General features: G+C 38.5%; 1 protein-coding gene across 1 annotated transcript; it reads right to left on the bottom strand.

Annotated features, from left to right (window-relative positions):
- Positions 1–1,100: 1,100 nt before the first annotated feature.
- LOC104586002 (Pentatricopeptide repeat (PPR) superfamily protein) lies at positions 1,101–7,567 on the bottom strand. The gene is made up of 3 exons (XM_010243082.3): positions 6,956–7,567; positions 2,051–2,457; positions 1,101–1,949 (listed from the first exon to the last, which is right to left on the bottom strand). Exons 1-3 carry the CDS (start codon positions 7,550–7,552, stop codon positions 1,262–1,264), a joined length of 1,692 nt encoding a protein of 563 aa, XP_010241384.1. The 5' UTR covers positions 7,553–7,567; the 3' UTR covers positions 1,101–1,261.
- Between the last annotated feature and the right edge of the window lie 6,038 nt (positions 7,568–13,605).

Raw genomic sequence — 13,605 nt, 5'->3', positions numbered from 1 at the left:
GCTGTAGTGACAGTTAGGGTTAAGAAAGAAAAAAAAAACATGTGTAGTGTGGTGGTTAGCAAGTGAAGTGGTGTGAAGTACTAGTGGGTGGAGTTTTTTTCTTTTTCTTTAAGGCAGAAGAGGGAGACAATAGTGGACATAAATCTAGTGTTATGATTCCCCTTGATTATCTTTGTGTGCAGAGATTACCTCTATTAAGTTGAATGGTGAGAATTATGTACCTTGGGCTAAGCCTGTAGAAGTCTTTCTTAGGGCTAAGAAGAATGTGAAGCATGTGAAAAAGGAGAAACCCTCAACCGATTCTCAAGGTTACACTGAGTGGGAACAAGAAAATGCACAAATTATGACATAGTTGTTGAATAATATGGAATTGAAGGTTAGTGTGAATTTTATGTTCTTAGATACAATATAGGAGATTTGGGACCATGAAAAGAAGTCGTACTCTGGACAAGACAACACTACCAGAGTATATCAGCTTTAGCAGGAGTATTTTAATTTGCAACAAGGCAATCAAAGTCTTGAGGAGTATTATGCTAGTACAAAAAATCTTCGGAATGAATTGAATGTTTATCATCCCCTTACATTTGATGTCAAAGTTCAGCAACAACAGGGGGAATAACTTGATGTAACCAGATTTCTAGTAGGGTTGAAGGCTGAATATGAACTGGTGAGAGCACAGATACTAGGTGAATTTGCTCTTCCCTCTCTGGAGGAAGTGTTTGCTTTGTCTCTGGAGGATTTTTGTTGGACCTCCATAGCATTCGACTATGACTGGTAGATCTTGCCTTTGCAGCAACTAGAGGTGGAGGTCGTGGTGGTAGAGGAGGAGCTCAAGGAAGTCAGCCAGGTCATGGTGGTAGTAATGGTCCCATGTTCAACTGTGGTGGTGGGCATTTTGGAGGTCGAAACTCAGGGGGAGCATGTGGTAATAGTGTGAGGAGGTGTACACACTGTGGTATGGAGGGGCATACTATCAATTTTTGTTATGATTTAAATGGGCCACCCTCTACTTGGGCCAATCATGCGGTGGCTAGTGGTGGTACGAGAGATGAAATTCAACAAAGTGATCTGACACCTTCTAGAAAATATTTTCACCTAGATTTGATGGAAAAGAAAATAAGCCTTGCTGATATTATTTTATCATTCCAACATTTACAATAACAAGAAAAATCAATGAATTCATTTGTTAATCATAAAACATGGGAATATGGTTTGGATGACCAAAATAATGTTTCTTGAAGCCAAGCTCATCCAACTGGGACTAAGTATCCTCTTTTCTGATGACTGCATCCTGAAGCTCCTTTACACGGCTAGTGATTCCACTTCTTGAATAAGCTTTGATCATGGTGCTATATGTGATCTTATCAGGCTTACATCCTCTTCTCTCCATCATCTCCAGCACCTCTCTCATCTCTGACAAACATCCCATCCTCCCATATGCATCAATTAGGCAATTGAAGAACACAATATCTAACATCACATCTGAGTTCTCAATGAACCTTAAGACACCCCCGATTTTATCTACAGCTCCTGCTCGCCCATAAGCCCTGACAAGGGAGCAGAGTGTGACACAATTGGGTTTGATCCTCTCTGATCTCATCAGCCTGAACAAGTACTCCATCTGCTTCAGGTCACCAGCCCTTCCAAATGCATCTATTACCACATTATAGGTCACAACTGTCCACGAATAGTAGTACTTCTGCATATACTCCATGACAGCACCCATCTTTTCATAACTCTTAGCCTTTCCATAGGAATCTAGAAGTATATTGAAGGTCTTGATGTTAGGATTGACCCCAGCACTCTTAAACTTCTCATAGCACTTCTCCATTGTTTCAATTTGCCCACTGCTGCCAAAGGCTCTAATTGTGGAGTTCATGGTCCAGACATCAGGCTGACAGTCCTGTTGGTTGAGCATTTCCATGAGTGTTGATTCCATCTCCTCAAACCTTTTAAAAAATGTTTAAATAAATTAGACTAAATTCTCTTCATGTCCAAAGAAACATTAAAATATTCAAATATGCATGGAAAATTGAAAGAGGCTGGATACCTGCCCGCTTTCCCATAGGCATCAATGAGGGTGTTATATGTGATTGTGTTGGGTTTGATTCCCTGGATTGCCATGTCTAAGAGCAGAGACTGAACTCTGTCAAAGTCAAAGACATGAAGGCATGACTTTATAAGGATAGAATAAGTATAGACATCAGGTTCACAGCCAGGTGTATTCTTCATCCGGTTGAGGAGGGAAAAAGCTTGGTCAAAGAGGCCACTCCTACCATAAGCAGAGACAAGAGCAGTATAGGATTCATGATTCACAATGCATCCTTCATCAATCATATTTTGAAAGAGAGCATGGGCCCTCTCTGGCTGTTTGCATTTTCCAAGCATGACAATGAGCTTGATATATATACCAGAATTAGGTCTGTACCAAAGCTGCTCCCGTAATAGTTCAAATACCTAAAATGCAAAAGTCTTGTTAATAGCTAGTATATTTACATCAGTATTTGATGAAAAAAAATGGAAATGTGCCAGACTATTACTATCCTTATCCCTTTGGGACAATCAAGGTTCAAAACCTTGTATAAAAACCAAAAAGGCTATATCTTGGGTCTCTAGACATGGGAGACAGGACATGTGAATGGGTCTCAAGGTAGGGGTGTAATCGAGCCGAGCCGAGCTGAGCTGAACTTTGGCATGTCTTGGCTCGGCTTGACTAAAATACTACTAGGTTTGAGTTCAAGCTCGAGTTTGTCTCGAACTATATTTTCCAGCTCAAGTTTGGTTCGATTAAATATTCAATGAGCTCGAGTTCAGCTCAAAAATAATATATTTTTATATTATATATGACATTTTTTATAATATATAGTATATTCTTATTCTCTTATATTATATAGAATATAAAATATATTATAAAATATATATTTTTATATTCTATAATATATACATACGTATATATGTATGTACGCATGTGTTAATTGAGCCAAACTCGTAAGCTTTTGAGCCAAACATTTTATTGGTTGAGCTTGAGCTCAAATAATTAATTGAGCTTACCCCAAGGTTCGAACTCGATTTGAGCTCGATTAGAATCAAACTTGAATCAAGCCTAATTGAATTTGAGCCTGAACTATTCGATTAGAGCTTGATTGGATTGCAGTCATAGTCTCAGGCATGCATCACTTGTCACCTTCCCATGTTTCAAGCATTGAGAACCACCATTTATTGGTCCTTGTACCTAATAATCAGCTGGCAGGCCAAAAAAAGAACATGCCCTGAACCTTATAACCATCTGACTTTCCACATTTAATTGTATTATAAAAAAGAGTTATTCAGATTAATAGGGCTTTGTAGTGTTTTAATTGGTATCCATTCAATGGTAGGGCCTGATTCTTGAAACAAGGGCCAGGTGGCAAATTATGAGACCCCAAATCCATCCATTGGTCCGGTGTTCCCATATACTAGATTCTCACAACCAACATTCCGCAAATTCTACAGGTTTTACCATATAGAACATACAAAAATAGCACAAGTAAAACCTCCCAAGGTGCAATCAATTTAAAAGATGAAAAATATTAAATGATTGTCATGATTGTTTTAATGAAAGTTGTGATTCAAAATGTTAAACAAACAGTAACAAATTACCACAATTGTTTCTGCAGGTTTTATATGTAACACAAGCAGTGAGGGTGTACAATAATATTAAGACATGGTAGTGACAGTATCATATCTATACACATTTTCTTTGTACTGTATTTTCTAGTCAGTCCCTCTAAGTGACCTCTTTGTAATTGTAAATAATTTATTCAGTGAGTATATTATGACCTTCTGGATTGGAGGTCAATCACAAAAACTAACATACATTATTTCCTCTTGTCTTGACTTAGGACTTCAAATAGAACAGAACAGTTAAGAGCTAGATCAAGCATTCTTCCATGGTATCAGAGCAAGTCAAGATCACAATATTTCAAGGATAAAAGGGTGAGTTATATTCACATTGGTTTGTCCTGTCTAGATCTGATTTATTGCAATCAAGTGATGGCTGTTTTGGAGGTTAAAGAAAACCAAATTATTGAGTAGTAGTAATTAATTGGGAGTTCGGAACTGGATTGGTTGGAATTTTGATTCCAACAAATAGGATAAATTATTGCAAAATGTTCTGGAATTTTTTATTGTTTTCTGGTTGGGCTTTAGTGGTGTTTCAATCACTCCACCAAGAATTCTGGATTGAGGTTTTTTGCTTTTTTTCAACATATTAGATACTACATTATGTTTCTCATGATATAGCAGATTGTTCCAGCTCAGATTGCTAAATTTTAGGTTGCCGACCTGTTGAAATTCCTAAGTACTTTCGAAATTCAAGATATGTTATCTCTTTGGATCAGCCCTTCTTAACACCTCTAGAAGGGGGCATGAAAATACTTATTTGCAACACTTAGAACTGTATTTTTCTGAGAATTTATCAGTTTATTCTCATAATCTAGAGTATTGATAGCTGTCTAGTTGACTCATTGGATTCTAATAGCTACTGAAAAACCAGAAATACTTTCTGTATAATTTGATGGGTCTATTTATGCTATTTGGAAGTTTTATTTCCAATCTTATTGAAAGTGAAAGGTTTATGGGTTTTATGTCTAATAATTGCTTGTTGTATTCTCTTCGTTTTTAAGCCTTAATAAAATTCTTTGAGTTACTGATCAAAAAAAAGGGAAAGGTTTATGGGGATACATTGATGGATATGAAAAATCAAACCATCTGAAAATGATCTATAATCTTTAGTCTTTTAAAAAATAGAAAATTAATAATGCAAAAATTGTTTCTTGGATTCTTAGCTCCATTGATAAGTATAGGTCTTCCTACGGCTATAAGGGGGTTTCATACAACCAAGGGTACCCCAGTTCTTGCAGTTCTACCAGTGTAGAGGAGATTTTCTTCAAAGTTGATGGTTCCATTTACTTGGTTTATAGTGGGACAATAGGAGATGCTGCTCATATAGAAGCTGAAGTTAGCTCTCTGCTCATGGGTCTCTACACAACAAAGCATCTTAAAGTTTCACCACCAATAGTTGAGAGATATTCAAGGAATGCAATCTCATGGTTCCAAAGAGTGGGTAATGGGCCTTGAAACTGGCTATTGAAGACCATGTTTGATGGATTCCAAAAGAATTAAATTCTATATTTGACATTCCAGCCAAAACTGGTTTGAGTGCCTATTTTGCATAGTGAAAGAGTCATACCTGAATAACTTGATGGTTCACAATTTTGATATTGATGAACATTTCGCTATGTAGAGTTGGAGAAATTTCGGTGATATTTTGCTAATATTGCTAAGATATTTGGAAAACCTAAAAAAGTAGTAAGTTTCTAGAATAGAATTAGTTAATAAACCTTCAAGAGATCATTGGAAGAAATTTAATTGCACATTTAAGGCTCAAAATCATAACAAAGAACTATATAAATCAAATAGGAAAAATTAAGAGACTATAATAAGCATGTTCCTCTTTGTCTCCCTTTTGGTCTTTAGCCATCTTTTCTTATTATATATGCCATTTATTTGCCATTTTAATCTTTTTCTTTATTGTTATTATATGTTTTGATTAGATTGATAATACTTTTTTGTAGTTCTATGCATTTTTCTTGTTCTTTTAAATTATAGTGACTTGGTAAGTGAATCATATCAAAGTAGTAAGCCAATTATCTAATTACCAATTACTTGCTGTTTCTTTTAGGAAAATATCTTTTAAAAAATTATGATGGTTTTAATGAAATATTGAAATTTTTTTAATAATATTCTAAAATTTTAAACTTTAAATATATAGTCTATCAATGAAATCTAAAATAACACTGGCATATTGGCAAAGTATCAAGGATATTTGAAAAAAATAAAATAAAAGAGGATTCTTGGAAGATTTAGTATCGCCACCTAACAAATGGAGGTATTGAGGGGATATATCGTCAAATATTGTCAATATTGTGAACCATGTTCGAGGCTAGGTTAGGTTCCTTATTGTTTATGTCTGTTTCTATGCACATCTTTTTTTGGTACATGTTTCTAAGTACATCCTCTCATGGATCTTGTTTGCTATGAATATAATGAAGTTACTCTTTCTAAAAAAAAAATTATTGGAAACATAAAATCAAGTTCATTAGAAAAAGAAACAAAAAGATCTGTGGATTATGACTAGCTCAAATCCAAGTTTGTGGTAATGTACCAATGGATCTTTGAGAGTTGTTGCTAACTCCAACTCAACTTAACTCAACAAAGCCATATCCAACCATATGGGGTCAGCTAATATGAACTCTATTTCCACACCATCTATCAAGAGCCATACCCGGGTGAACTTAAGTGTAAGTCCCCAAATTATTTACTATAACCTTAATCAATGTCCTTTTACGTCTGCCCCTAGTTCTTCTAGATCCTTCAGTTTGCATTATATCACTTCTTACTAGTGCAGCATATGATCTCTATGCAATGCCAACACCATCATAACCTATTATCCCTCATTTTAATATATTACAACCCAAACCTCGGTAGAACCAACGATACTTATTTGCTCCACCAACCCATCAATTGCAGCTCTTCTAAATCCATGTTATATTCAATCCTGCTACATGTAGTTGTCACACCCGAAATTCCATATTGAAACCTCAATCTGGAAAAACTAATCCTAGTCCTCTGAATCAAAAGCAATACCTCTAGAAAGCAGGTAAGTTGTCGTGTTCCACTAATCTAACACATATATTGATTTCAGAGAAATTTCATCAAAACGTGCACTCTGAAAAATGCAATATGTCCTCTAATTGAACTTCGGGGCTTCTATTTCTCACTAGAGAAGGACTCTTTATTTCTTCTTCAAAATTACGCTTTATATTACTGAAAGAGCTAACAGAGGCAGGCCCAGATGGAATTTAACCATGAAAAACCTCAAATAAGAATCGAACATGAAAAGAACCATACCAACCTTCAGAGCAGACTCCCAACGCAAAGCCTTGATCCTCTCATGAAGGGCTTCAAGAACAGTCCTAGGCAAAAGCTTCTTTGAATTGGTCCCCTTTTTCTTCTCGATAACTGCCTTTGTGGCCTCCCTCCGCAGTATCACCGATATTGCCTTCTTCGATGCAATCTTCCTGTTCACCTCCTCTTTTCTTTCCCGAGCTTCCCTCTCCTTCTCCTTGTTAATCTTAATTCGATTTTTCTCTACAAGTGTCAATGCATTTGTTGCATCTGCATTCCCAAAACCAGCAGTTGAAGAAGAAGAAGAAGAAGGAAAAACGCCTGATGATTCTTCTGCTGGTTTTGGTGTCGGAGGTGCGGGTAGAGATTTCGCTTTCGTTTCGGGGCGTCGACGATACGCCGACGAGATGGAAGTGCTGCCAAGGCACTGTGCGGTGGAAAGAGAAGCCATGTGAATGAAGAAACCGTAAAACAGATGCAGAAAGTTCCCTTCTGCCTTCTTATCTCCAATTCTCTGCAGATCGAGCCAACGACTCGACTGAATCAAGACTGAGAGACTATCAAGTATCAAGTGATCAACATCTTCACGCTTGTTTGGGTACATGGGCCAGCTGGCCCAGTAAATGTTTGAGTCCAGGTTACTTACTACCTTCGGGCCTAAATTGGGTCTAAAATGAGGCTTCTTATAAAGGTCCATCTTGCGCCAGGGAACGGCAGGCCAGAAGATAGGTATAGACTCTAGAGACCCAATAAACGGCGGGCCAGCTACCCAAGGTTTTAAAATCGAATCAGACAATGAACCGGTCAGGGTTCAGTTTTTGGGTCGAACAGTTCGATCATTCAAACCGAATGGATGGCCTATTCTGATAAAAAAATAAAAAACAGCTAAAACTGGTGAACGGTTCAATCGTCCGGGTCAGTAGTTAGTAGTTTGTTGACCAAATCAACATTTTTTTGACAAAATAACGATATGGGGTAAAACGGAACCGGTCCTGATTTTTCTAATCCAACTATCTGGTCGGGTCCAGTTTTGAAAACCATGAGTCTGCCCAACACGTTTAAATTGATTTTGATTTGAATGGAATCCAACCCAAACCCAACTAACACCCATTCTACTGGTACCATGTCTTTCTGGTATCATAGATTTTTCCTTTCATCAAAACTCATGGATCATTAATCAGGTCATACATGCTAGCACTTAGAGTTTTTCAATTGAGATACTTTGCCCCTAATTAATTTAGAATGCAACTTGCTATCTATCATGCTCACAATCCTCTCTTATAATTTATAAATTAAGAAAGAAAATGAAATAAAATTGTAGGTATATGTTGTTCACCACGACTGCAAATAGCACAAAAGGTGCTAAACCAATGCTACAGGAAACACCCGCAACGAGTTCACAACTTGACACAAACTTGCGATGAGCTCAAAGCCTGCACAGACTTGCGATGAGCTCAAGGCCACCACAAACTTGTGATGAACTCAAAGCCATAGTACTGATGACGAACTCAAGGTCGCCACAAACCTACGATGAGCTCAGAGCCATTGTGAACTTGCGATGAGCTCAGAGCTATTGAGAACTTGCAATGAGCTCAGAGCTACTACGAACTTGCGATGAGCTTAGAGTTATCGTGAACTTGTGATGAGCCTAGAGCCGCCGCAAATCAACAACGAACGAAGAATATAATGACTAGTCGATGTCACTCGTGGCAGGATGCCCAGTAGGATTAAGAGAGACACATTAAAGACTAGCACGGGCATCATCCACGCCACGTCAGTATAGGAGACCCACGAAAGGAAGTAGCATACGTGTATTATGAGAATCTTCAGAATAAAGGAAACCCCGTCTTGGAGAGATCTCATAAGACACGTAACGAACCATTAGCAGTGTCCCCCTAACAAATGACACCGAATTGAAGATTCCCTTTTCAAGTGGGAATCAAATTCTTTTGGTTTCTTCCTTTCAGGACCTCGGGATCTCTCCCTATAAAAGGAGGCAGGAATCATAACGAACATACGACTCTGTCGATGGAAACCCTTAGCCTACCCTTTCTCCCAGCCTTCCTTCGTCCTTCAAGAAGACCACGGCACATAGCCTTACTATTGGACAGTTTTTGTATGCCCTTAGCTTCAATCAATTCTGATGTACTTTTGATATTTAATGTAAATAAATAAAATACATGTTTGATTCATGTTGTGTGGTATGTTTCTGTGTAAGACCCTAAAACTGGACACTTAATGAGACTTATGTTAGTTTTAAATGTTCACAGTCGTTAGATAAGTATGGAGAGATTTATCCTGCCAAGACTGACACTGGTGTGCTGCCAACTGTTGGGGTGGCTTGTCTCAGCTGCTAGGGTGAGACCCAAAGCACACGCAGTGTAGGATTACTTGAACCCTTGAACCGGACCAGATTTTCAATATTGCCCTGGACCTTGGAGATTGATGGGCAAAACTGGAAAGTTACACCTGACCCCTAGACCCGATTATGGTACTGCACTAGGTGTCGGATCAGACTATCTTTGATATGTTAATCAATGAGATCCTTAGCGGGGGTCAAAACCTGGGTATGTTGGGACAGTTTGAGAATTCATCTCAGTGGGTGATCATAGTGACGGGATCAACCCCTTTGTCGGACAAAGGTAATGGTCGGGGATGCACTCTCTCTGATGGAAACCAAACTGCCGGCAGTTGATTTCAATCGTTCGAATTTTGTTTTGCAAAATATATATATATATGATATATACTTACATATGATTTTAAAATGTTTGCAAATGGTTTTAATTCTTGGGATCCATGTGAGTAGAGAGTGCAGCACTGTTCCTTGCAGCCGAGGGAGAGGTCCTCTCTTGTCGGGCAGTGCTTGATCATTATGGGCTAAGAGGTTAAGTGTAAAGCCATTTAGGATAATACCTGATGGGCTAATCTTGCATCTGCCCATAGTCCCTGGGTTTTTATAAGATGGCTTGGCCCAGGGACCACTTAGTGTAAGTGTTGGGCCCATAGGGTCCATGTGATGGGCTCAAGGGGTTCACTGGGCTTCCCAATGACTTCGGATAGGCCTTGTAACAGAGGTTGGGCCGAACCCATGTGGTTGGTGTGTAGATCAATGCTTGGGTCCCACGCCATACAAAGAAGTCCAACTTGGCAGCAGTTTGGGAGACTATTGAGCACTCATTACTTAATGGGCCTAAAGCCCATTTCGATCTGGGCTGATTTGATCAGTCACTTAAGGGGGCGGATCTGAGATTAGGTTAAGCCCAAAAGCTGATCTAATCTGCAGATGAGATTAAGAAGAGTCCTAATCCAAATACAGATTTGGATAAGGGCAACTCTTGATATGATTAAGAGGCTTTCTTAATCACTAAGAAAGAGGAGGAAAAACCCTAATTTCGAATTACAAGAATTCGAACCCAAGGGATTTCGTAGATAACCCACATGCATTTTGAAGATTAGATCTCAGAAACCCTAGAGAGGAAAATAGCAGTTCGCCATCTTCTTCTCTAGCATTCTCCTCCAGCAATAGCCGCCACCTTTCTGCTAGTTCGAGTTCTCAATTTGAGAAAATCAAGAAAGGTTCTTGATTGTACGTGTGGTGCTCACAATCTTCCATCGAGTTCTTCAGAAGATCCTGATTTGTGGGACGAACACTGTTGGTTCGGCTCCATCCTCACTGTGTCATCTTCAGTGGGAGCTGATATTGGGATCTTCTTTGGGTGTGAACACCAACTTTGGGAGATACTGCATCTCTGGATCAGGTATAATCCCTTCCTTCTCTTTTGGTTCAAATCTGGTCTGGTTTGGTTCAAGTAGGATCCTTGAATTTTAATTCTAAAATTAGGGAATACGATTCCCAATTGGAAGGAAGGTAGGAAATTTTTGAAATTCGCCCACCCATTCCGCAACAGTTTTGTCGTCCATACGATGGATCCTACCATTCCTTTCACTTACCACACCACTCACAAAAATAAAGAGTATAAAACCTTCCATACTTTATTACACTAATATCTGTTTCATGATATCATGGCATTGCAAAACCTCAAACTTAGTAGTTGTTTAGCACTAGTGCGATTTTCAAGCGATTATATTATCAGAAAATCCGTTTCTCAGGAAATCTCAGTTTGTTCTGTTTCATGCCACATCAGCAAGAAAAAACGTTTTTCTAAAAAACACATTTGGGAGCATGGCGTTTCTTTGTGGCACGTGTCTCTAAAATGATCCCATATAACCCATATGCATATGCTGCACAAAATTAGTCTAATCCAACAGTATCAAAATATCCGGAAAAAAATGACGTAACTGGTGTAGAACGGGAGGAGAGAGAAGAAAACAGCAAATCGAGAATACAACGGCAAGAAGAAAACAAAAAGGAAGTGTGTTTACCTTGGTGAAGAAAACAGCAAGAAGACCCTGAGGAATAACTCCCGTTTTCTTGCTGATGGAAGATAGAAGAAGACCCTAAGGCTCCGTTTGGTTTGAGAGAAAGTGAAGAAGATACTGTAGCACTCATTGGAACCGACGACGGAGACGGGAGGAACCCTCGACGGCTGCAAGAAGAGGAAGGGGTTAAGCTGAAATCGAATGGGGTTTTTGTTGCCTTCGGGTGTATTCAACTCTCCGGTGCACATGCGAAGCACTGAATCAATTATTATTCCGACGTGGCAAGTTGCCACGTTGGATTATACCTGGAACCACGTCGGATTGCCACCGATTCAAGAAAACGACAAAAAGGTGTTTTCTGCTGAAAATGTGAAATTGGGAATTCCGAGGTAAAAACGTTTTTTGACTGTTTCTCCAAAAAAACACGGTGCCAAACACTGTTTTCACATTGATTCCTAGAGGTGTAAAGTGGGTCATGCCGGATTTGCATAGCACGGCCCGCAGGTGGTCCGTGCAAAGTGCGAGCCATGCCGTGCTGGCCTGTGGGCTGTCACGGGCCGTCCCACCCTCCCAGTTAAAAGTTTGGGGGTCGGCCCAGCACAGCCCATGGCCCAAGCCTGTGTGGGCCTGTGCCGTGCTGCGGGCCGGGTCAAGCCTTGGCCCAAGCCGAGCCATGGACTGGGCCAAAGCTATTTTTGCCTATTTATTTAAAAAAAATGAAAAAAAAACTTAAAATTTTAATTTTATATGAATTTTGATGTATATAATTGCTTATATATACAATAATTAAATAAATTAGTATAATAAAATTGAAGACAATTGTTTATTTTATTAATATATTATATACTATATATTATTATATAATTATAATTTATATAATATATTATATATTATATATAAATATATAAATAGTATAAATGGGTCGTGTTGGGTCGTGCCGTCATCCAGGCCACGGGAGGCATGGCCCGACCTGTGGACCTAAAACCCTAGGCCCAGCATGGCACGGACCATCGTGTTAGGCTAGCATGACCTGTTCTCTTGAAATACAAAAATATATTAAAAAGACTTATCCAAACATAAGGAGATGTTCCTAATGGACGATTGAGATGTACCGAAAACATATTCCCTATTTGCCATTTATCATAGGGAGACGTTCCTAATGCATGGTTGGGATGTATTGTGGGGTGTGTGCTGTGTATCAATGTATGGGGCACACTGTATGGGGAGACCATATAAATTCCGCATTTCTGCTAAAACATGGGATCCATGATAGGTTGTGGCGACCTATTCCAGACTCATCTAGCAACTAGTCTTGTCTTGTGTCTAAACTCTAAAGACATCAGTGCCTGATTTTATTTTGGATTGGGTTAGTCAACCCGAACCCAACTCTATAGTATATATCATATATAAATATATGTTATATGTATGATATATCGTAACATTGATTTATTTAGATGTTAAAACCCCCAGTACATACTATCATTTTTTTTAAGATAATAATTTCACTTAATCCTAATGGGAAATGTTAAAACCCTAATAACATTTTTATGTTTTTTTGAATATTTTATTCTTTATCTCCTCTCTGTTGTTGCCACCCATAACTTGTTGCGCATAAAAAATCTATTATAAGTCATAATTCATAGTAAACTATACTCATTTCAAACACTTTTTTTTCTAAATTTTATACTTAAAGAACCAATAAAAACATCAACAAACAAATACTAATAAAATGTACGTTTAATATATGTAGTAAAAGTTGAGTTAAGATCTGAGACTAAGAAGTTTGTACGAGATTTTTAGGGATGAGAAGAATGTTGGGTTGGGTTAGGGTTAGGGTTAGGGTTGGATAGGTCAGGTTGAAGGTTGGGGGTTTAGAACTTAGGGTTGGGCTAGGGTTGGCTTCAACCGACCTGACTTGCAGCCCTAATAAAGGCTGGTCAGCCCATCCCAATAAATTAAACCTAATACTAGCTACTAGCGAGCAAGGATTGGTTGAACGCTATGGCTGTTCAGCAGGTTATGGAACCATGCAATGATTAAGTTCTACGCCAATAATAAAAATATATGGGACCTACACCTTTTACAGTGGGGCCCATAAAATTGTTAATGTCATGGAACATTATCATTGGTTTCACAGCCAACTAAACAACAATCATGTTCAGTTAATCCAAATTATCTACTAGCTAGGCTCGGTTAATAGATTGAGGTTCAATATGTAACAAACTAGGCTTTGCCGGTCTACCTTACCTCGATTTCCTCCAAGCCTTCACAAAGTTT

Source organism: Nelumbo nucifera, chromosome 1, assembly GCF_055504915.1.
Source record: "Nelumbo nucifera cultivar China Antique chromosome 1, China Antique-T2T, whole genome shotgun sequence".
Lineage (NCBI taxonomy): Eukaryota > Viridiplantae > Streptophyta > Magnoliopsida > Proteales > Nelumbonaceae > Nelumbo > Nelumbo nucifera.
The sequence above is the reverse complement of the archived record's forward strand: the minus strand, read 5'-3'. Positions and strand labels throughout refer to the sequence as shown.